Raw genomic sequence first — 21,242 nt, 5'->3', positions numbered from 1 at the left:
GACATCACACCAGGCCTGACCTGGAAGTTCCTGGCCGCTCGGCTGCCCCTGCAGACTCACTCTGCAGGCTCCCCATCCCAGGAATGCCAAATAACTTCAGAATCTTGGCTTTCAGACTTCTGCTTGTGTTGACACCAGATAAAGCGGGTATGGTGGTGGTGGCGGTTTAGTTGCTCAGTCGTGTCTGACTCTGCAACCCCATGGACTGTAACCACCCAGGTTCCTCTGTCCATGAAATCTTCCAGGCAAGGACTCTTTGCAACCCATGGACTGTAACCACCCAGGCTTCTCTGCCCATGGACTTTCCCACGCAAGAATACTGGAGAGGGTGGCCATTCCCTTCTCCAGGAGATCTTCCCAACCCAGGGATCCAACTTGATCTCCTGCATTGCAGGCAGACTCTACCTTCTGAGCCAGCAGGTAGGCTCAAAAAGAGTATATCTCTCCTTAAAAAAATAATCACTGAGCAAGAGTCAGACCTGCAGGTTTGGCTCAGAGCCCTGGAATGTGCATGGAGGATCTCTGCTTAAGAAGAATGGCCTTGTTTCTGCCAGAATTCAGTAAGGAAGGCAGAAGTGGGGAGGGGAGAGTATGGGATCTCTCTGCAGAAACCCTGAAACTGAACTTTCTGAGAGTGTGTTCTGGGGTCTGCCCTTGGTCCCAGGAGGAATTCTGAGCCACCTGGGTCTTTATTTTGGAGCAGTATGGCCCCGGGCTCAGCTCCAGAGAGAGGCCAGGCTCTGGATGTGGAATGACGGGGAAGACAGTAGGGAGTCTTATCAGCGTGGGTGTGACTGAGCCTGCCTTGGTGGGGACCCTCTCGGACAGCCAGTCGGTGTGTCTGACTTCCCATCCCCCCTGCTCCCTCTCCTCCGGCCTGGCTACCAGGGGTTTTCCAGTGGGCGGTCCGCTTAGAAACATAACTGCTAATCCACCTTAATGCAGTGCTTCAGGTTTTGCATAGATGATCTCCGTTTTCCAAGAACCTAATGCTGTCAATGTGGGGGAAACCCCTGCTGTAATGGACACCAGCCCAGGCCTTTCCCCAGGGCAGCAAGTCACAAACTGACCCTGAGTGGTCACAGCCCCATCCCTGGGGATGCTGGGAGACGAAGCAGAGGCTGGGACCCTGGAGAGCTGCTTTCCCAGGTCACAGGCTGGAAACCGTGGGGCCAGTGTCACTGTCCTTGACCTCAAAGGGGCTGCAGGAGGGGCTCAGATGCAGCCCCTGCCTCTCAGCCTGGAACACACCTCATCTATTGACAGCTGGACTTCAGGCTGCCAGCACTATGTATAATCTGATTAAATGCTGTCAGGTTTAAACACCCTAAACCTCTCTCGTTCATGGGCCATCACCCACTACTTGAGATCACCCCAAGCAGTTAACCCTTTATAGAGGTTTGTCTATCCCTTCTCAGTGGACAAGTCAAGTCCAAGAGCTGCCAGACAATTCCAGGAGTCATTGGCTCAGCTGAGTCCCAATGGGCGAGTATTCCTGTGATTGTCATCGACAACCCCAGGGGTGAAGTTGTGATGTCAGACCACATCCACGGTGCTCTGTAATAGGCCAGCTGGCCCACTGCCTGTTGGAGGTTCTTATAAGGACCTGGAGGAAGCAGACTTCTCCACAAGGTGCTCAGAGTAACTTCGTTGGGAAAACAGACGGTTCATGTGCACACATATCCCCCCAAAAAACCAAAGAGGAGCTCGTCAACCTCATAATAAGTACAGAATTATGTTAACCTTCTTAGTAAGCACACAGGTCTGATGGTGTTAGTTTTGTAGGGCTGCTGAAACAAAGTACCACAAACTAGATGGCTGAAAACAACATGGGTTGATTCCCTCTTGGCTCTGAGACCAGAAGTCAAAAATTCAGTGGTCAGCAAGGCTGTGCTATCCTAAGGGCTCTTAGGAGATGACTCCAGTCTCTGCCTCCATCCTCAGGTCATGTGGTACTCTTTCCTGTGTGGGTATCTTTCCTCTCCTTATAAGGACCCCAGTCATGTCCAACTAGGGACCGTCCTAATGACCTCCTCTTGACCTGCTCACATCTGCAAGGGCCTGTTTCCAAATGGGGTGACATTCACGGGTACCAGGGGTTAGGGCTTCAGTGTATCTTTTTAGGGGACATGGTTCAACCCATAACAGTATGATTTGTATTCAACCTGTAAGTGCTCATGAAGATCATGTGAATGAAGTTATGTAGGGGATGTGGGCAGGCAGGGAGGGGTTATTTATGGAGAGCTCCATGGTGGCCTAAGGTAGGGAGCTGCACTTTGGAGGCAGAAAGGAGGTGGACACATGGAGGGTGAGGGTGCTGAGTTCATGAGCAAGGATAAAGCCCCTCCTGACCATGGAGGGAGGTTCTCCCGGGGAACAGCCACCCTGTGACCCATGCTCATCTCTCTGCTTCTTTACCCACACAGGCGGAACAACCAAGCAATGACTCAGATTTGGACCAGGATGCAGATCTAGCCTACAACAGTCTGAAGGTAAGATTCTTGGAAGACAAGCTTCTTTAGCTCCCCCTGCAGAGGTCCGAGATGACACTGGCAGCAGCAAACCCAGTCCTGAGCTCCCGTCCGCTCTATGGAACCGTCAGCGCACATTTTCCTCTTCCTGCATTTGTTTCTTCATCTTCCAAATGAAGGAAAATTTGTATGGTGCCTCAGATGGCAAAGAATCTGCCTGCCATGCAGGAGCCCTGGTTTCTGTCCCCGGGTCAGGAAGATCCCCTGGAGAAGGGAATGGCTACCACTCCAGTATTCTTGCCTGGAGAAAATCCCATGGATAAGAGGAGACTGGCAGGGTTGCAAAGAGTCAGACACGACTGAGTGACTAACAGACATTCTCCATGAAACTATATATGCTCATAGGAAATTGTTCCCTCTATACAACACCCCCGGCCCAAAATTTGCCAGTTTTCCATACCAAACAATTCTCCAGTTCTCTGTGGACACCAATTAGGTGCCTTTCAATTAAATTCAGTTCTGGTACGAACTACTGAGAGTTAACACAAAAATGCCCACGAGGGTGGTAGAGTGGTGGGAAGGACCCTGTACCAGCCTCTGAACTCACGTTCTCTGCTCCACCCTCAGTTTCCTCATTCATTAAGGAAAGGGGTTTTACCCAGTCACGTCTCAGCTCTGTGATCCTATGGCTCTGTAACAAGTGTGCAACCAATGCCCACTTACCCATGTTCTTGGTTTTCTCTGGGAATCTTTGAATTCCATGTATTCCAGGGCCCTGTCAGCAATTTATATAAAATCATCAGACTTTAAATTGCCTGACTTCATCTTAAACAGAAAGTTAAATATTTTGCCTTGAAATTTTAAATACATTCCATAACTGAGTTTCAATGGTATTGTTAACTCTGTACGTAGGTAATTTTTTTCTCTGCCAGCACTGGCAGTTGGTGGCTTTCTGTATGGCCAAAACAGTGTTCTTGGTCTGTTCTCCAACAATAGTCCATATGATGCTCCTTAGAAGATGGGCAGAGAGGCCTCTCTAGACAAATAAATTTAGGATGTTGCGGTTTAGTCGCTAAATCGTGTCTGACTCTCATGATCCCCATGGACTGTAGCCCACCTGGCTCCTCTGTCCATTGGATTTCCCAGACAAGAATACTGGAGTGGATTGCCGTTTCCTTCTCCACGGGATCTTCCAGGTCCAGGGATCAAACTCAGGTCTCCTGCATCGCAGGCAGATTCTTTACCACTGAGCCACCAGGGTTAGGATATCCAGCATTTTATAATCCCTTTTATAAAGTCAAAAAGTACATTAACATATTAGGGTTCCAGGAAGTCCTGTGTTAACAACATGTGGAAACTTTAACCCAGTGCTTTCACAAGGAAAGATTTTGTAGCTGGATACACCTAGAAATATGAACCCTGCTGAATCACTGAGAGGAATGCAACCCTGGTAGGGGTATCGTGTTGGATCCTTAGCACCAATAACTTGGGATTGTGGGTTCAAGTCCTGACTCTGACCTGTTGCTGACATAGTCAGAACCTCTCTGTGGCCCGTCATTAAAATGGGAAGGTTGCTCTTAGCTTCCTAGGTGGGCGAGGCAGGTGATGAAGGAAGGTGGTGGAGGAGGAAGCCCTCCTGGGGAGGGTGCCCTGACCCCAGGCAGTGACGAGGGTGTCACTCTGGGCCGCCTTCCAGAGGCAGGAGCTGGAGTCGGAGAACAAGAAGCTGAAGAATGAGCTGAACGAGCTGAGGAAAGCCGTGGCCGACCAAGCCTCGGAGCACAGCCCTGCCGCCGCCGGCACCCCTGACAGCTACAGCCTACTGCTGAACCAGCTCCGGCTGGCCAACGAGGAGCTGGAGGTGCGCAAGGAGGAGGTTCTCATCCTGCGGACCCAGATCGTGAGCGCCGACCAGCGCCGCCTTGCGGGCAAGGGCTCGGTGAGGAGGGGCCCGTGGGCTGGTGTGGGAGAGCTGCTTTTCTTAGGTGTCTTCACCTGGGAAGGTCTTCAACCTACAAGACCAGAGTCTTTTGCTCTAGAGTCACCCCTAAAAGTAGAGCGAGGTACCTGCTGTCCTCCCAGCATGACTTCACAAGAGACTTTGCTGGAAGCTTCTAGAATCTTCTGAACTTACTTGATAGGCTCATGTTCAGAAGGAGCAAGGCATAGAATCAGAGTGTACCTGGGCCGTGGTCTGAGCAGCTCCCCTTTGGCTTGCTTTTTCATCTTAGGTCTTGTCCTTTGTTACTTACTTTGTTTCCCAGGTGGAGGAAGTCTTTCCTCTCTCTCTTAGCCTCCCAGGGTAACAAGTCAAGTGCAGCATTTGTTCTTAACGTTTCTGTCTCCTGCACAGATTGAGGAGTGGGAAGGGAGGGGTCAGGGGCCCCCTGGACTGCTCTGGGCGTGGGCCTAGGGTGGTGTGATGGGACAGGTGTGTGGGCAGCACTATTTGTGAGGGATGCCACACTGAGACTTCAGCTGTGTCCTCTGCATTCAGGGAGCTTTCTCCTCCAGGGACACCTTGCCTCTCTCCACCCCATCGTACCAGCCCCCCTTCTCTGCGCTCGCTGTCTTTCACAGCCAGGCCTTATTGCTCCCTGCCTCTCCCCACGTGATTCTAAAATCCCATTCCTGCCAGGGATTAACTCCTGTTATCTGAAGTCTTCCTGGGCCTTCATCTTTTCCCAAAGGCTCATTTTTTTCCACCTCTGTGTATGACATCATTTCATGACAGTTGTTCGTATAACCAGAGTTCGTTCTTTCTTAATCGGGGATCTCCTAGGAGCCAAACATCAATGCCCGAACCAGCTGGCCGAACAGCGAGAAGCACGTGGATCAGGAGGATGCCATCGAGGCCTATCACGGGGTCTGCCAGACTAACAGGTAAGCCCCATCTTGCAGTGACTGTGCCTGGCGGAGGCGATGACCGGGCAGGGCCCTGCCCAGCCTGGCACTTGAGGCCACTCCGCAGGCACTGCCCGCGTGCTCAATATCGGTTATTATAGGAGATAAGTGGGGAGGAGCAGAGTCGGTGAGTCCCATGCGCTGAAGTGGCCTGCTGTTAGCATCAGCAAGACTCCAGTGAACACCCCTGGAGCATCTAGAACCCAGATCCTCTGAGAAGCCCTGGGGAAGGGAGCTCCCCAGGGAGACTTGACAGGAGCAGAGAGAGGCCTGACCGGGAGTGACTTCTCTTGTAGAAACGGGAACAGGCATCAAGTGAGTCCGCCTGAGTAGTAGCAGGGAGCCTGCCGCAGCTGCTCGCTCCCCTCCTGCCATCTTCACCAGCCCGCCTGGTGAACAGACGCAACGGTGGGCCCCGTGCCCTGTCAGTTAAGACATGGAACCCACACCAGGCCCTGCAGAGGTTGGATGGGAGACTCTGACCACTGCCGGGCTGGCTAAAATGAGATTTCCCAGGACTTCAGTGAACTGATCACCTCTGGTTCCCCCTCAAGGATGAGCTACCCGGGATTAAGGCAAAGGAGAGTGACCGAGAGAGGCAGAGGACGCAGGATGGAGCAGGGCCCTCATGGTAGCACACCCGAGTGCGTGAGAGCGTGCACGGGGATCCGTCCGCTCACCAGCTCTTGAGTGACAGCGCTCTGGTTCCTCGTCTGACCTGGGGACAGTCGCAGCAGCCTGCCGCACAGGGTGACTGGGATTAGGCGAGCTTGTCCGTGCGTAGCTCTCCGAGTGATTCCTACCCGTGAGAGCACGCAGTCAGCACAGTGTCGGTGCAGCCACTGTTAGTAGCTGCGCCTCCTTCTGCTTCCTGGGCACTTGTGTAAAGTTGGAACTGGCCCTTTTCCCTGGCCACCTTTGTCTCTCCCTGAATGTTGATCAGTCATTAAGCATTTAGTCAAAATTGCAGGAAGCAGAAGTTGTCAGCAGGGGGCCCTGGGAGTGCATGGTGAACCCATTGGTAGGAAGATCACTGAATGACTTGAGGACTGCCCAGGGCTTTGATTCCCCATCTTCTCATCCAACTCCTCTTTCCGCCCAAGAGGAAGCTGAACAGCTCAGGTCACACAACAGGCCCGTAGCTGAGTCAGGGTGGAAGGCGAAAGTCCTGACACCCAGGCTCGGCTGCTTCCAGCTGACTGCATAGGTGATAAGAAGGTGAAGGTATTTTCTCAGGCCCCCAGGAGGAAACCATTTATTTCAAGAGAGTCATAATTCTTTTCCATAAAAGGAAGGAAAGAAGAAAACAAAAGTGAATTTCTGCATGCCAAAACCGCAGTCAAGATTTAGTCATTTTAAATTATCTTGGGTGAAGATAAGAAATGAGATGAATGAGAAAAAGGAGCACAGATGACATTTAAAAAAAGAAGAAAACAGGGAGCTTGGTCTTGACGGGGGAGTGGGAATATCTTTCTGATCTCCCTTTTTATTCATCCAGATGGTTTGTCCGAGATCCAGTCCCAAGTCAAGGTTTTCCCAGGGCATGCTTAATACCCTGGATTCGTCTTCCTTGGCAGCAACGATAATGATGGTGATAAAATAAAAATAGCTTTTCTTATATCTTAAAATAATTCCATACCCAGCAAGTCCAGGGTACAATAGGGAACTAATAGCCTGTGAAGCCGAGTTAAGTACAGGAAGGAGCTGCTGCCTCCAGGAGGGGAAGCCAGAGGAACCGGTTCTCCAAGTGCCTGGAAGTGACATCAGTAGGTTTGCCAGTCTTCTGGCTCCGTGAATCCCAGCAGTCCCGGAGGACAGCAGTAGGCAGGCGGGCAGGGCAGGAGGATTGGGATGTGATTGCTGGAGCCCAGCCAGCAAGGGCATCCTTTCCAGCAAAGGTGCTTTGAAGACAGTTGCTTTCGGTCTCCTACCATTTTCCTGTGACGGAGAGTGTTCTGGCTTAAATATAAATTGTATTATGCGGGGACAGTTTTGGAGTTGGTGTGGTTGGAAAATCTATCCTCTCCCTAGAAAAACTTACACTCATAACACTGAATTTTTCTTAGGTTTCTAGAGAGAGTGTAGACACACGCACACACCCCCAACCTGATCACAGCCCCTCTAAGAGCCCTGGTCCCCAGGTTCAGAACTTTTTGACCTGCTAACTTTCATAGTCTATAGAGTTAGTTTTCTGATCTTTGCAACTGTGTCTTTTGTCCTCAAATATAGGTCGAAAAGCCAGTGTTGAGGACCTGCTTTGAGAATAGCCACAGGAATAGGCATAGCACGTCTGTCTCCGAATGCTGTCTCATTTTCACATCTGGGGAACTCAGAGAAAGCCAGCATCGTTACCAGCATTTTATAAGTGGCAGAACTAGAGTAAAGAGACAGCTGGTCCATGCCCCAGAGATGGGCGGCCACAGACAGGCTGCTGTTTGGAGAGACTGTCTTTTCAGAGCTGTCTGGAGCCAAGTCCAGCAGGGAGAGATGGGTCAGAGGGCTGGGAGACAGAGCTTCCTGCTGCTCTGAGGCCAGCCTCGCCTCTGGGCATGAACCAGGGGGTTCGCAGAGCTGCCGGGGGCAGTGGTGTGGTCAGGGCTCAGGCCTGGCTCCAGGAACTGGTTCCTTTAGTTGCTAGCCACTTCCACCCACACCTCGCCAAGGCGGTGGACTTAGGGTGCATTCTTGGACCCTTCCTCAGGTCCCAGAAAGCCTCCTCACAGGCCCCTCCACCCAGCAGTTGCCGGGAAATGACTGGAGGCCTGGGCATGAGAGCAGCTTTGCTGTTGCCACCCAGGCTTGGGCAGCTGGCGGGCGGGGGGTGTTACTCACCCCCTAAGGGGCCTATGCAGGAGAGTGGAGACCTTATCCCACCAGGGAGCGGTTTGCACAGCCGCCTTGGGGTGGGGGACCTTGGAGTTAGGGTTCCTTTGGCCTGGAGCCCCAGCGGCTCTCCTGCTGGGCAGGGTGAAGAAGGGGAACTTGATTCTGCTCAGCTCGTCTCACAGACCCAGCTCGGTTGCTCTTGCTTAGAAGTTCTCAGCTTTTTCCCTAACGTTCCCCAAATGCCCTTGGCCCTGAGCCATCAGCACAGTTTGCTGTGATTCCACGGCATAACCATACCTGTCCACAAGCTGTTCCCTGCTGCACGGCCAGGCCTGTCCGTGGTCTCAACACCCCTCTCATTCCTGGTGTTGGGGGAGCCATCTCCCGTTCTCAGAGGTCCCAGAAGCTCCTGGGCAGTGGGGTAGAAAGTCTGGGTGGGAACTAATGAGGGAGCACACAGCGGTCTTTGTAAAATTGGGACCCTGACTGTCTCCGAGCTGGCGGGAACCTCGCCTGTTCTGTCCACAGGACGGCAGGCTCTTTACACTGGACCAAGGGCTGGTGGTTGGGTCCTGGTTTTCACAGTCCCCACAGATGCAAAGTCATATTATCCCAGGCCTTTCCTGGTGCACGGCGTCACAGTTTTAGGTTGTGTAATTATAGATCCGGAAGAAACTTCCCAGATAACTCAGCTAGGCACTCTGACTTTACACCTGAAGACACAAGCTCAGGCGTGTGGGTGGCTAGCCCAGGTCAGAGCTTGTTAGCCGAGGGCAGGTGCCTTGTCTTGCCGCCTCCTTGTTCGGGGACTCTGCCTGCTCCTTACTCTTGTGTGTGTCTGTGGCCTCTTTGGGAACAAGGCTCAGCACAGTGAGACATACACAGGACGTTCTCCATGAATATCAGTTCAGTTCAGTCGCTCAGTCGTGTCCGACTCTTTGCGACCCCATGGACTGCAGCACACCAGGCCTCCCTGTCCATCCCCAACTCCTGGAGTTTACTCAAACTTATGTCCATCGCGTCAATGATGCCATCCAACCATCTCACCCTCTGTCGTCCCCTTCTCCTCCTGCCTTCAGTCTTGCCCAGCACCAAGAATATATAGGTTGAAATTAAGTGACATCAAGGGCTTATAACATTTAAGAAGTAAATTCCTGTGAGCTTGTTTGGGGTTTTTCTTCTTAAGCCCCCAGGTGGCCCTCTCTCCCCAGCCTGTCACCTGCCCCCGCCTAGCGGTGTGGAAGGAGGGGAGGGAGACCCCGTCTTGGGGAACAAAAGATGGGCCTGGAGCTGGTCATGCCTGACTTCCAGAGCTCTGTGGGATGGCTAGGCCGCATGATTCTCTACTCCAATCTTTGTGCCCCATGCCTGGAGTGTTACAAGAATGAGGGATGCGACCTTCCTCACTGCAGGGCTCAGCAGCACATGTGCCCCCCTCCCCGAGAGGGGGTCTCCTGGGAGCTGCAGGGGTGCAGGGGCCCTCCGAGGCCCGGCAGCCCCTCCTCAGGGCCTGCAGGACCCAGCCGGGAAAGCAGCAGAGAGCAAAGTCAGGAGACCTTGGGTTGCAGCCCGGGGCTGGTGCCAGGCAGGCAGCCTCCCCCTTGGTGTGTCTGCCCATGTGGAGACCAGATCGTCAGGGATCCCCGGGGGCCCCTTCAGAAACAAACGCTGCGCCCACCTCTGGGCCCGACCCCATACCGGCCGCTGCTGTGCCTGGAGTTCCTGCCAATGACCCGCCCTGGGTTAACGCCCCTAACACGGCAGTCACCCAAAGGCCCACGTTCAGTGTTCACACCTGAGAAGGGGACGGCCTAGGCTGCCAGCTGCCCCCTCACACAGCCCAGGCCACGTGTGGATGTGCAGGGGGAGTAGGACACACGTGTCAGCTGGGGAGGGGCGGGGAGCTGGTGCGATCTGGGGAAGCCAGGCCCGGGAGAGGTGCTGGGGCCCTGACTCGGGGAGGTCCCAGGGCACACACCCAGCTGGCCGGAGGCAAGTGTGGGCAGGAAGCAGAGGCCACGGAGCCCGCCCGTCACTAGCGCTCCCTCGGCTCGTTCTGGACACTGCAGAGTCGGGCCTGTGCTGGGTGTGACCAGCTGTGCCTGGGAGGCGGCCTATGTGAGCCCTGCCGGGGCTGGGCCCTTCCTCAGGAGGAGGAGCTGGGGGGTGCGGGGGAGATGTGACAGGTAGCTGCACCCCCCACCCGAGACCTCACACCCATTCTGACCGACGGGGCATCCGGTGGCCGACCATGGCCAGAAATGCTCTGGAAACGACTGTCATCTCCGGAGAGTTAGGTTGCTGGTCTTGACCACAAGCAGAGTGGACACAGCTCCCGCTTCCTGCCAGGGTGCTGGGGTCCAGCCCACAGGAGCAGAGGCCCCTGGGAGCAGGGACAGAGGGGCCGAAGTTGGATGGGAACAGCAGGGCTCTGCCTGCTGCCCACCACCCAGTCCTGCTGGCCTTCAAGGGTCTCGTGCGTGCCCTGGACTGGGCAAGGCTGGGGAGTCCATGCTGGGGGAGTCTGTGACATGTGCCTCCCTTCTCGGAGCTGCCCGACCAGCACTGGGCAAGCGCAGGGCACATGGAGAACACAAAAGAGCTAGAAAATCAAAGGCACTGCCCTCCTGCTTTTCCAGCTGAGTAAACAGGAGCGATGCAGTCCGGTCCCAAGGTCAAGGGGAGAAAGTTCACTACTCACGATGCCAGTTGCAAAGTTGCTGTTAGTTGTTTCTTGATGCCAGACTGCAGGGAGGGCAGGAGTTGAGATGAGTTAGTACTTTTGTGCCCTTGAGAAGTGACAGGAAGGGGGCACACGCGGACACACAGGCAGGATAGGCCGTCTCCTCCCCTGTCCTCGCGGAGCCAGGGGTCCCTGCGGCTGTGGGCCTGTGGCTCCGTGGATCTGACACCCGGGAGGCCACCACCCCCGCCCGTACAGTCAGCTCATGCTCATCGCCTGCACCGTCTACCCTGCATGGGTCCTCTCCTCCCTGTCCTGTTGCCTGGCCCCCCTGACTCGCGCTTGCTTTTCCTGGTCATTCTGGTAGAGGGAGGGCGATGAGGGAGCCCAGGTAAACGCCTCCACCCAGCCCGTGCTGCTGCAGTTCACAGAATCATCAGAACAAGCTCACCCTCTTGCTCTGCCTTCAGCAGCGCGCCTTCTGGCCTGGGGCAGTCAGAGGCCCCACAGGAGGGTGTGGGAACCCACTCTCAGGACAGTGACCGGAAGCTGGGAGACTGGAGGGAAATGATGTTTGCAGGCGCCCAGATGCTGGTGATGGGAGGGGTAGGAGGGGGACTGGGCGTTCTGGAACCTTCCCTCCTGCCTTTCCAAGCCTGGCTGCCCTTGTTTCCCTTTCCCAGCCCTCTGCTGCCCCCCATCCCCTCTTTCTCCCCCATCTACACTGGACGCCCTGTTTTCTGTCCTTTATTTCTAGCAAGACTGAGGATTGGGGCTACTTGAATGAAGACGGAGAGCTCGGCTTGGCCTACCAAGGCCTAAAGCAAGTTGCCAGGTCAAACGTGTGGTCTTTCTTCCTGTGTCTGCTGTTGTGCCTGCTCGTGTCTGTGCTTGATTATTTTTCAGCTGGAAGGGATGCAAGGGTACAGCTCATGGGGACAGGGCAGGGAGGAGTGTCAGAGGGAAGCCCCTTGCATCGCTGTCTGTCACTTTGTGCAGAGGCTGCTTGTTTGCGTCAAGACGATAGCTCTTGATGGCTCACTGGAACCTTGAAAACTGCCTGGCCCAGCTCCCTCGCTCTGTGGGTGAAGGAACAGACGGGGCTAGCTAACCTGGTGAGCAGGCTCTCAGCTCTTTAGAATGATGGAAATTTAATTCTGGGATTCCTGAGTCTGCGCTGCTTCCGTGCTCCACTTTGACCATCCTGCGTGCAGATCAGCCCAGAGCCCTGGCTACATCTGTGCTGCTGGCCCAGCTCCGGGCAGTCTGCCCTCCAGCCCATGTGATGGTCCCCATCGTGGTAACTGCTTGGAGCTCACGAGAGCTGAGCGACCCGGCCCCAGTGTGCTGCGGAGTCAGCATGTCTGACCTCGTGCCTGTGGGGTGACGACACTGGGGTTTGCAGGGAGTGAGGAACTTGCTGCCTGCACAGGAGATACAGAATGTGAACCTGGTTCCATGTACTACCAGAGTCTGAATCCGGCCCTTCGGCCATCAGCCCTGGGAGAGCAGCCTAGCACAGGAGATTAGACAAACCTAGACAGCGTAATAAGCAGAGACATCACTTTGCCAACAAAGGTCTGTGTTAGTCAAAGCTATGGTTTTTCCAGTAGTCATGTATGGATGTGAGAGTTGGACCATAAAGAAAGCTGAGCGCTGAAGAATTGATGCTTTTGAACTGTGGTGTTGGAGTAGACTCTTGAGAGTCCCTTGAGAGTCTCCTTTCAGCAAGGAGATCAAACCAGTCAATCCTACAGGAAATCAGTCCTAAATATTCATTGGAAGGCCTGATGCTGAAGCTGAAGCTCCAATATTTTGGCTACCTGACGCAAAGAGCTGACTCAATGGAAAAGACCCTGATGCTGGGAAAGATTGAAGGCAGGAGGAGAAGGGGGTGACAGGATGAGATGGTTGGATGGCATCACCGACTGAATGGACATGAATTTGGGCAAACTCCAGGAAACGGTGAGGGACAGGGAGGCCTGGCGTGCTGCAGAGCGTGGGTTCACAAAGAGGCAGACATGACTTAGCTACAGAACAACAACAGAAGGAGTACAGGCTGACCATCATGTCCCACGTCTGCTGCCAGCACGTGGCTGCTCAGGACTTTGGCACAGCATCGCGCATCTGAGACTGCCAGCAGTAGAGGGGGAGGAGGTCCTCAGGCTTGTTCCCCAGAAGAGGAAACCGGCTCAGCGAGGTGGTGTGAAGGCCGTGCCGGCGCCCTCGGCCTGATGCTGGCAGAGCTGGGCCGGGAGCCTAGGTCCTTGAGCACCATCTCCCGAGTTCTGCCTGGCAAGGACATCACAGAGGTCCTGGAACAGCACCAAGAGCCTGTCTTATTGGCAAAAGAAAGTTCAGGTCGGCTGGCTCTCGCGGCCATGTGTCTCCTGACTGCGGGTTCGAACTTGGCCCCTCCTGTGAGCCACGTGACATCTGGCTCCATTTTCTCGCTGGTAGAATGTGGATCCGAATCAGACCTTCCTTCTCAGGTCGTTGTCAGGAATAGATGCAGGTGAAGCACTCTGTACACACACCTGCTGTGGAGGAAGCACAGAATAAATACTAGCTGCTTGTATTATAATGGCTATGTTGGAGTAAGATCAAATTCCTGCCCCATCTAGATGTTTGCTTTATTTTGGATTGGGAGTGGGAATTGGATGTGCTTTGATATGTAATGAATTTACCAATCAAGCGAAAAAGGCACAGCCCGATGATGCATCAGGACACCTGCCCGACCTGCCCTGGGACATGTCCTCAGACCTGTCTCGGGTTTAGTGGTCTCACCTGCCAGATGAGGTGGCCAGCCTGGGGCTGGGGCAGAGGTCCTTGAACCTTGCACAGAACCCTGGCAGTAAGCTCACTCACAGCACAAAGTGGGAACTGATTGTTTGGGTGGAGTTCCTAGAACCTGAGTGTTCCAGTCTTATTTCTCTCATTAAATTTATAGCTTGCTGGTGATTACTTTCAGTGTATCGTAAGCCAAGATTGGATGTTATCTAAATATTATGTGTCCCCTAAAAGTGCTGGCTTAATTGCCGAATTATTTTTCACAAAACCCTCATTATTGCTTTCCTTTGGTGATGAGTGAGTCACTTGGCTGTCCCTCTGTCATCCCTTCTTTCATTTGTGTCACTTTGCTGAGCTGGCCCGCATCGCCCCCAGTGCTGCTGTGAGCTGACCGAGTACACAGCTTTGTCCACCTGGGACTTTACTGTGAAGACGTTCCCTTCTCTTGCTCCCTCCCACCTTGGGGCCTTAGCACCTCCCAGACTGACAGCAGAAGTAGCAGAACCACATGGTGCTTCCGGTCACCATCTTTATCTGCATCCCAGGAAGAGTACGACCCCAGTCAGGAGGCATTTGATGAAAGTTTCTTTTAATCATTAAGCCCGGGAAGATAGCACCGTAATCACAAAATCAGTAATTAACCTCTTAACAAGGATGCTGCTTCAGAGCCTTCCTTAATTTCTGACCTTGCAGATGGATTGGGGGTCTCCCAGAATTGCCCTGACTGTATCCTAAAACTTCTCCCCAACCTTCCCCAGATCTTTTCTAGGTGTTTTTGCCACTTGTCATGACAACGGTGGATCTTAAACCTGCCCCTGATCGTTTGCAGTTAGTCTTAGCTTCTGTTTGGACTGTGGGAAAATGTGTATAAAAGGCCAGAGGTGAAGTGGGTGCGGGGCGGTCATAGTGGTTAGATAAATAAAAAGAATAAAATAAATTAAAAATAAAAAGGGATCTAATATTTTGCCTTTCTCAAACTTGTAGAGAACCTACTAAAGGGGAGATATACAAGTAATACAGTTAGTTCCGTCTACCAGAGTTTTGTCTTAGCAAGGAGATTCTTGTGAACTTCGGGGCAGATATGGGTGCTTTTATTGGAAAGATGCTCTAAGAAATGTATTTCTGCTGATCTCTTGACCTTCAGACAGTCTCTCAACCCCAGACTGACAGACTGTGCTCAAGAGCAAAGGATGAGGGGATGAGGTGGCGAGAAAGGCCTGAGGTCAGGGGCGCTGTGTTGGACCTTGATTCCCTGTCCTGCAAGAGGATGGCTGGCCTGCTTGCCTGCCCAGCCCCACAGCCCTGCTTCCCACCCCCAGCCCCATGTCTGTCCCCCGTGGGTCTCATGCAATTGCTGCTGCTACTGTGTCCCTGCTCAGCTGCCCCCCCATCACGTGTCACTCTGTGGCCCCTGTCTGGGGGCGCAGACTCCAGCCCCCCCGTCATCTGTCCTCCTTCCTCTGGGTGCAGGTTGCTAGAGGCCCAGCTGCAGACCCAGAGCCGCGAGCACGAGGAGGAGGTCGACAATCTCAAGACCCAGCTGGAGGCCCTGAAGGAGGAGATGGACAGGCAGCAGCAGACCTTCTGCCAGACCCTGCTGCTCTCCCCAGAGGCCCAGGTGGAGTTCGGCGTCCAGCAGGAGATGTCCCGGCTCACCAACGAGAACCTGGTGAGTCCCCGCACCACATGAGGCCCAGCCCTGGGAAGGCCACGTTCTCGAAGCAAAACGGACCAGCAGTGAACCTTTCACCAAATGGACAAGGTTCATGTCTTTGGCCCTGTGGCAGGAACAGAGAGAGTCTAGAACTCTCCCATCAGCAAGAGTGCAGAGCTGTTTTGTTTGTCTGTTAATATGTAACTAGCCTCCTGAAAATGTAGCAGCCCTTCTGGAAGAGCTTGCAGGTCCTGCAGGTCAGGAATTCTGGCAGGGCTCGGTGGGGGCAGCTCATCTCTGCTCCACTGTGGTTGGACAGGGCTGGAGGACGCAAGGCAGCCCCAGTCCCGGGTCTGGGGCCTTGGTTCCCCTCCCGGGGTCTGCTCGCTGCCATTTATGTGGCCGCTGACTTCCAAGAGGATGAGGGGAAGGCCTCTTAAGATCTAGTTCCAGAACTGACCCAGGGTCACTTCCCCACATTCTGTGGACCAGGGCAGCTCTGGACAGACTGAGTGGTGCGGGCGGACTCCCCCCTCTTGATCGGAGGGGCAGTGGGGGGAGTGGTCGGTGGCTGTCCTGGCAGACAGTCATTGAATGAGCTGGGGCAGAGGCCAGAGAAATGAGTCTCTGTTCTCAGAGAAATCTCAGGCAGGTGGGGGAAGCAAGACAGAAAAAAAAAAAAAAAAAGAAGAAATAAGACAGTGTTTCCAAAAACCGGATTCCACATGGGAATAACAAGTATTACAGAAGAAATGAGGCAGGAGGCATAAAAGGGATGTCGCCCACGCTGACGGGCAGAGAGGAGGAGGAGAGAGGAGCCCGATGTCTTCCGAGGCTCCACAGTCCCATCGCTGTGGCGGCACAGGGTCCGTAATGGTCACGGAGCTCCTTGCTGGGACAGGGTGACATTAATGCAATGCCGGGTCCCAGGGACTGATTCCCCCCTGGGGCCGTGGCTGCCAGGAGTCTGGCAGCCCCTGAGGGGCCCCAGCCAAGGACCTGTTTTGCTTCTGGGCCCCAGGTAACCTCGCTGGCCTGCGGGCTTGTCCATCGGAGGCTGCTCCAAGGCACTCTCGTGCCTTCACCAATCGTCCCTCCCCAGGGCACCGCCCATCCACCTGAGGCTGAGGGTCTGCTGGGGGTTGCTGTGTCAACCAGAGGAGGCAAGGCCTAGAGGACTGTGGCTCAAGCAGGATGCCAGGCGGCCCGAGTAGGGAGGAGACTGCCATCTAGATGGAGAACGCTCTGACTCATCCCCTGCTTTGTGGCTCCAGACCCCGGGGAGCAGCGGGGGTGGGAGGTGGGGGACTCCTACTGGAGCCCGAGCCTGGCCTCCTTGTTAGCGGCCTGGCTCGCTGGGCGCCAGGACCACCACCCCCACCCTCCTCCGCTCCACCCTCCAGGGCGAGATTCAGTCGTGTCCGACTCTTTGCGACCCCATGAATCGAAGCACGCCAGCCCTCCCTGTCCATCACAAACTCCTGGAGTTTATTCAAACCCATGTCCATCGAGTTGGTGATGCCATCCAGCCATCTCATCCTCTGTTGTCCCCCTCTCCTCCTGCCCCCAATCCCTCCCAGCATCAGGGTCTTTTCCAGTGAGTCAACTCTTCGCATGAGGTGGCCAAAGTATTGGAGTTTCAGCTTCAGCATCAGTCCTTCCAAATGAACACCCAGGACTGATCTCCTTTAGGATGGACTTTTGGATCTCCTTGCAGTCCAAGGGACTCTCAAGAGTCTTCTCCAACACCACAGTTCAAAAGCATCAATTTTTTGGCACTCAGCTTTCTTCACAGTTCAACTCTCACATCCATACATGACCACTGGAAAAACCATAGCCTGGACTAGACAGACCTTTGTTGGCAAAGTAATGTCTCTGCTTTTTAATATGCTATCTAGGTTGGTCATAACTTTCCTTCCAAGGAGTAAGTGTCTTTTAATTTCATGGCTGCAATCACCATCTGCAGTGATTTTGGAGCCCCCAAAAATCAAGTCTGACACGGTTTCTACTGTCTCCCCATCTATTTCCCATGAGGTGATGGGACCAGATGCCATGATCTTAGTTTTCTGAATGTTGAGCTTTAAACCAACTTTTTCACTCTCCTCTTTCACTTTCATCAAGAGTCTTTTTTTAGTTCCTCTTCACTTTCTGCCATAAGGGTGGTGTCATCTGCATATCTGAGATTATTGATATTTCTCCCAGCAATCTTAATTCCAGCTTGTGCTTCTTCCAGCCCAGCGTTTCTCATGATGTACTCTGCATATCAGTTAAATAAGCAGGGTGACAATATACAGCCTTGACGTGCTCCTGCTGCTGCTGCTGCTAAGTCACTTCAGTCGTGTCTGACTCTGTGCGACCCCATAGATGGCAGCCCACCAGGGTCCCCGTCCCTGGGATTCTCCAGGCAAGACCACTGGAGTTGGTTGCCATTTCCTTCTCCAGCGTATGAAAGTGAAAAGTGAAAGTAAAGTCGCTCAGTCGTGTCTGACTCTAGGCAACATCATGGACTGCAGCCTACCAGGCTCCTCCGTCCATGGGATTTTCCAGGCAAGAGTACTGGAGTGGGGTGCCATTGCCTTCTCTGTGACGTACTCCTAGATGTGTTCTAATCGCACTGCTTCCTTCTGCTTTTAGGACCTTAAAGAGCTGGTTGAGAAGCTAGAGAAGAACGAAAGGAAGCTCAAAAAGCAACTGAAGATTTGCATGAAGAAGGTCCAGGACCTGGAAGGTAGGGTGTGAGTGCGTGTGAGTAGGTGTGTGTGTGTGTCCTGAGGCACATGTGTGCTCAGCCTCCCTCAGGGAGGGGCCTGCCTGCCCCGCCCCAGACACTTGCTCCACCTGCTGCTGTCCCCGCCCAGTGCAGACACGTGACAGACTCGTGCAGACCCCAGGAGCTTGCCCAGTCTCATTTTGCTGGAATCTTCACCCACAAACACGAACTTAGCAAGTGTTCAGGTGCTGACTTCAAGCTGTGCAGGAAGGGGAGGTTGCCCCATGGACCTGCCTTCAAAGGGCTAAAAGCTGGAGGGCAGAACTTTCTGGTTTGAAAGATTGCTCCATAACATGAAGCCAGAAAACACGGAGGCCCCACTCCATGCTCTAGTAGTTAGGGAGAGAGGCCAGTTCCCTGGTTAAACGTCCCACCTGGCATCTGGCCCAGAGAGGTCAGGCAGAGACTTCTTTGGGTCTTCCAGAAACACCCAGAGTGTTCTTTCTCTGACTCCCTGCTGTAGGTCTGATCATATCACTCTCCACCCCTCTTTGCACATCCTGCCTTCCTGGGAACCGTCCTGTGGTCCCCTCACCACCTGGGATGCACGCTCTCCCCACTCCTTCCACAGCTCAGGAGCCGCATGCTTGGGGTTCCAGTCCCCTCGTTCACTGTTCTAATACCACGTGCCTGCCAGGCACGTTCCCATCGCAGGTGTCGATTTGTTTAAGCACCCGCTGATGTCCACCTACTGCTCTTAGATGAGGCTCTAGGAAGGCAGGACTGGGTCCTGTTCAGCCTCGAGCTGTCGCCCCTCATACCCCATGTGCCCCTTGCCATCTTTGGATTTCTCTTTTCTGTTCCTAGGCTTCTCGGTCTTCTGTTCACTCAGAGTTTTTCTTCTCTCCCTTCCTCCTCCTTCCCTTCACCCTCCCTACTCCCTTCTCCTTCCCACCTCCCCTCCCCCCTTTCTCATCGCTGGGGGAAGCGGGGAGAAGCAGCCCCCCAGCAGAGTGGTTGTACATCCTGCACCTGCATCCTTCCCAAGTTCTCTCTGGCCCACAACCCGCCCTCTGCATTCTGGGTGTTTCCCAGCTCCTCTCCTGAGTGGATCCGGTGCCCCGTGCTCAGGTCCTCTTGTCACACATGTGACGCAGGCTGCAGGGCAGACCATGTATGGAGTGTGGGAGCCCGGCGAACCCAGAACCCTGGGGCCCAGACCCCGGCCCGAACCCTGCCCACCCAAGATGCCTGGCCCCCGGGCCTGAGCCTGGAGACCTCTCAGTTCGTGTTCCGTCCCTCTGCCCTGCTCAGCTGCCCAAGCCTTGGCCCAGAGCGAGAGGAAGCGGCACGAGCTCAACAGGCAGGTCACCGTGCAGCGGAAGGAGAAGGACTTCCAGGGCATGCTGGAGTACCACAAGGAGGACGAGGCCCTGCTCATTCGGAATCTGGTGACAGGTCAGCCCCGCCTCCCGTCCGCCTCCTGCACAACCCGCACCCCGCGGACACCCTCTCCCACTTTCACCCACCCCCTCGACCTGCTGCGTTTCTGATGAGCTCCCAGGGGAGGCTGATGCTGGGTTAGTGTGGGGCTGCCCCCGGAGAGTATGTGTTGGGGGTGGGGCGCCCGCAGGGCTCTTGGGAGCTGCTTTCCTCACCAGCCTGGGCCTGGTTTGCCAGTTGTACCAGCTCTTCCCCTCTGGTCTCACACCCCCGCCTGGCTTCAGCAGGCCTGATGTCCTGCTGTGTGCCCAGCCCACGTCAGCAGCCGCCTGCAGGGCCTGCAGGGAGAGCCTGGGCCTGGACCAAGGGGTCTTTGGAGGCCTGGTTCTCTGGCCCCCGAGCTGCTAGCTCCCCCCTCTGGTGCCTGAGTTCTCCCGTCTGTAAGACTTGAAATATGACAGAGGTGAAAGTGCTGTGTTGAATTGTTTGGGCGTGAGGAACTCAGAGAGACAGAAGAACGGAGCATGATTTCAGCCTGGCACAGATTTTGGTTCAGCTCTTCATTTGGGGTGTTTTTAGTAGCTGAGTATTTTGCTCTTTTTATGAAGGTTAATTTCCCCTACCACCCCTACAATTGCCTGACAACTAAATGTGATGTAAGTTCACCTTAAACAGGCTGTGTCTTGTTCAAATGCCGTTAGGAAAGAACCTTTAATCTCTGATGAATGAAACTCAGGGATCACAGCATCAGAGTGAAATAGAATAATACTGGGGGAGGGAGTAATACTGGCTACTGTCAGCCAATGGGCAGCTCCCCACTCTCATCACTCAGGTGGCCCCAGGCCTGCACACAGCACTCAGCCACCTTCTCTCTAAACGACTTCCCACATGAACTGGGGGAGGATTTCACTGATGGCGGCTCAGGTGCCCAGTGGTGGCTGTTCTGTGGATGATGGCAAAAAGCAGAGCCATGGTCCCCGCCCCCCAAGACGCTGCCACGTAGCTGCTGCAGGATCCCAAATCACAGTGGAAAGTTCCAAGGCAGGAGAAGCTGTTTGCAGTCTGCATAGGGGTCAGGCTCAAAGCCAAAAGGTTTAGATTAGAAGTCTGGGTCTTACAAAAGACACATTTTTCTGGAAAAATGTTATTGACTTTCTCATTAGAGCCAAGGGCCAATCCGCAGTCATCTGTTATGCCTATAAGATGCCCAAATGTTAACCAGGTATCAGAGTATTATGCCCTGTAGGTGTATATTTGAGGTCAAGTACCCCCTGGAGAGGCTGGCAGCCCAAGCCGAGCCCCGACCCCGGACTCCCTGGTGGAAGATCTGAGGATGTGGCCCCTTCCTTCCCCCGGCCCACCTGCTGGTGGAGGGGGACGTGGCCTCCCTCATTGCTTTGAGGGGCTCATGGGACCTGGACGAGGTGGAGGTTGGGGGTGGAGGTAATGGGGATGTGGGGTGAGGGCTAGGGCCGCAGTCAGAGCGCCTGGAATCTGAGGCCCTGGGCCTTGTGCCTGGGCCACCTGCTTGCCCTTCCACTTTGCCGGTCCCTGGTTCTTTCCTCCTCCTCCTCCTCTTCCGGGGCCCACCAGCACCCCTTGCTCTCAGCCTGGTCTGTGCTTCCCTGAACCGCCTCTGGAATGGCAAGCAGTCTGAGAACTTCTCCCTGGTCCTCCAAGGACTTTGGCAGAAAAGGACCGAGAGGCCGAGCAGGAGTCTGCGGTCCACGGGGAGGCTCGCCAGCCCCTCCTGGTCCTGCC

The 21,242-nt window shown here is 54.4% G+C and overlaps 1 protein-coding gene across 2 annotated transcripts in view; it reads left to right on the top strand.

Moving 5' to 3' along the window:
- MYO5B (myosin VB) overlaps nucleotides 1-21,242 on the top strand; it is a 338,715-nt gene that overhangs the window by 298,170 nt on the left and 19,303 nt on the right. For both annotated transcript variants that reach the window (XR_010662907.1, XM_065932686.1), the window contains exons 27-32: nucleotides 2,427-2,492; nucleotides 4,168-4,410; nucleotides 5,254-5,354; nucleotides 15,145-15,343; nucleotides 17,963-18,056; nucleotides 19,353-19,496. Coding sequence is in view for 1 of the 2 variants with exons in the window: in XM_065932686.1 (XP_065788758.1) it covers nucleotides 2,427-2,492; nucleotides 4,168-4,410; nucleotides 5,254-5,354; nucleotides 15,145-15,343; nucleotides 17,963-18,056; nucleotides 19,353-19,496 (847 nt within the window). In the remaining variant the exon portion in view is untranslated. The remainder of the gene's footprint in view (nucleotides 1-2,426; nucleotides 2,493-4,167; nucleotides 4,411-5,253; nucleotides 5,355-15,144; nucleotides 15,344-17,962; nucleotides 18,057-19,352; nucleotides 19,497-21,242) is intronic.

Source organism: Muntiacus reevesi, chromosome 4 (assembly GCF_963930625.1).
Source record: "Muntiacus reevesi chromosome 4, mMunRee1.1, whole genome shotgun sequence".
Classification (NCBI taxonomy): domain Eukaryota; kingdom Metazoa; phylum Chordata; class Mammalia; order Artiodactyla; family Cervidae; genus Muntiacus; species Muntiacus reevesi.
The sequence above is the reverse complement of the archived record's forward strand: the minus strand, read 5'-3'. Positions and strand labels throughout refer to the sequence as shown.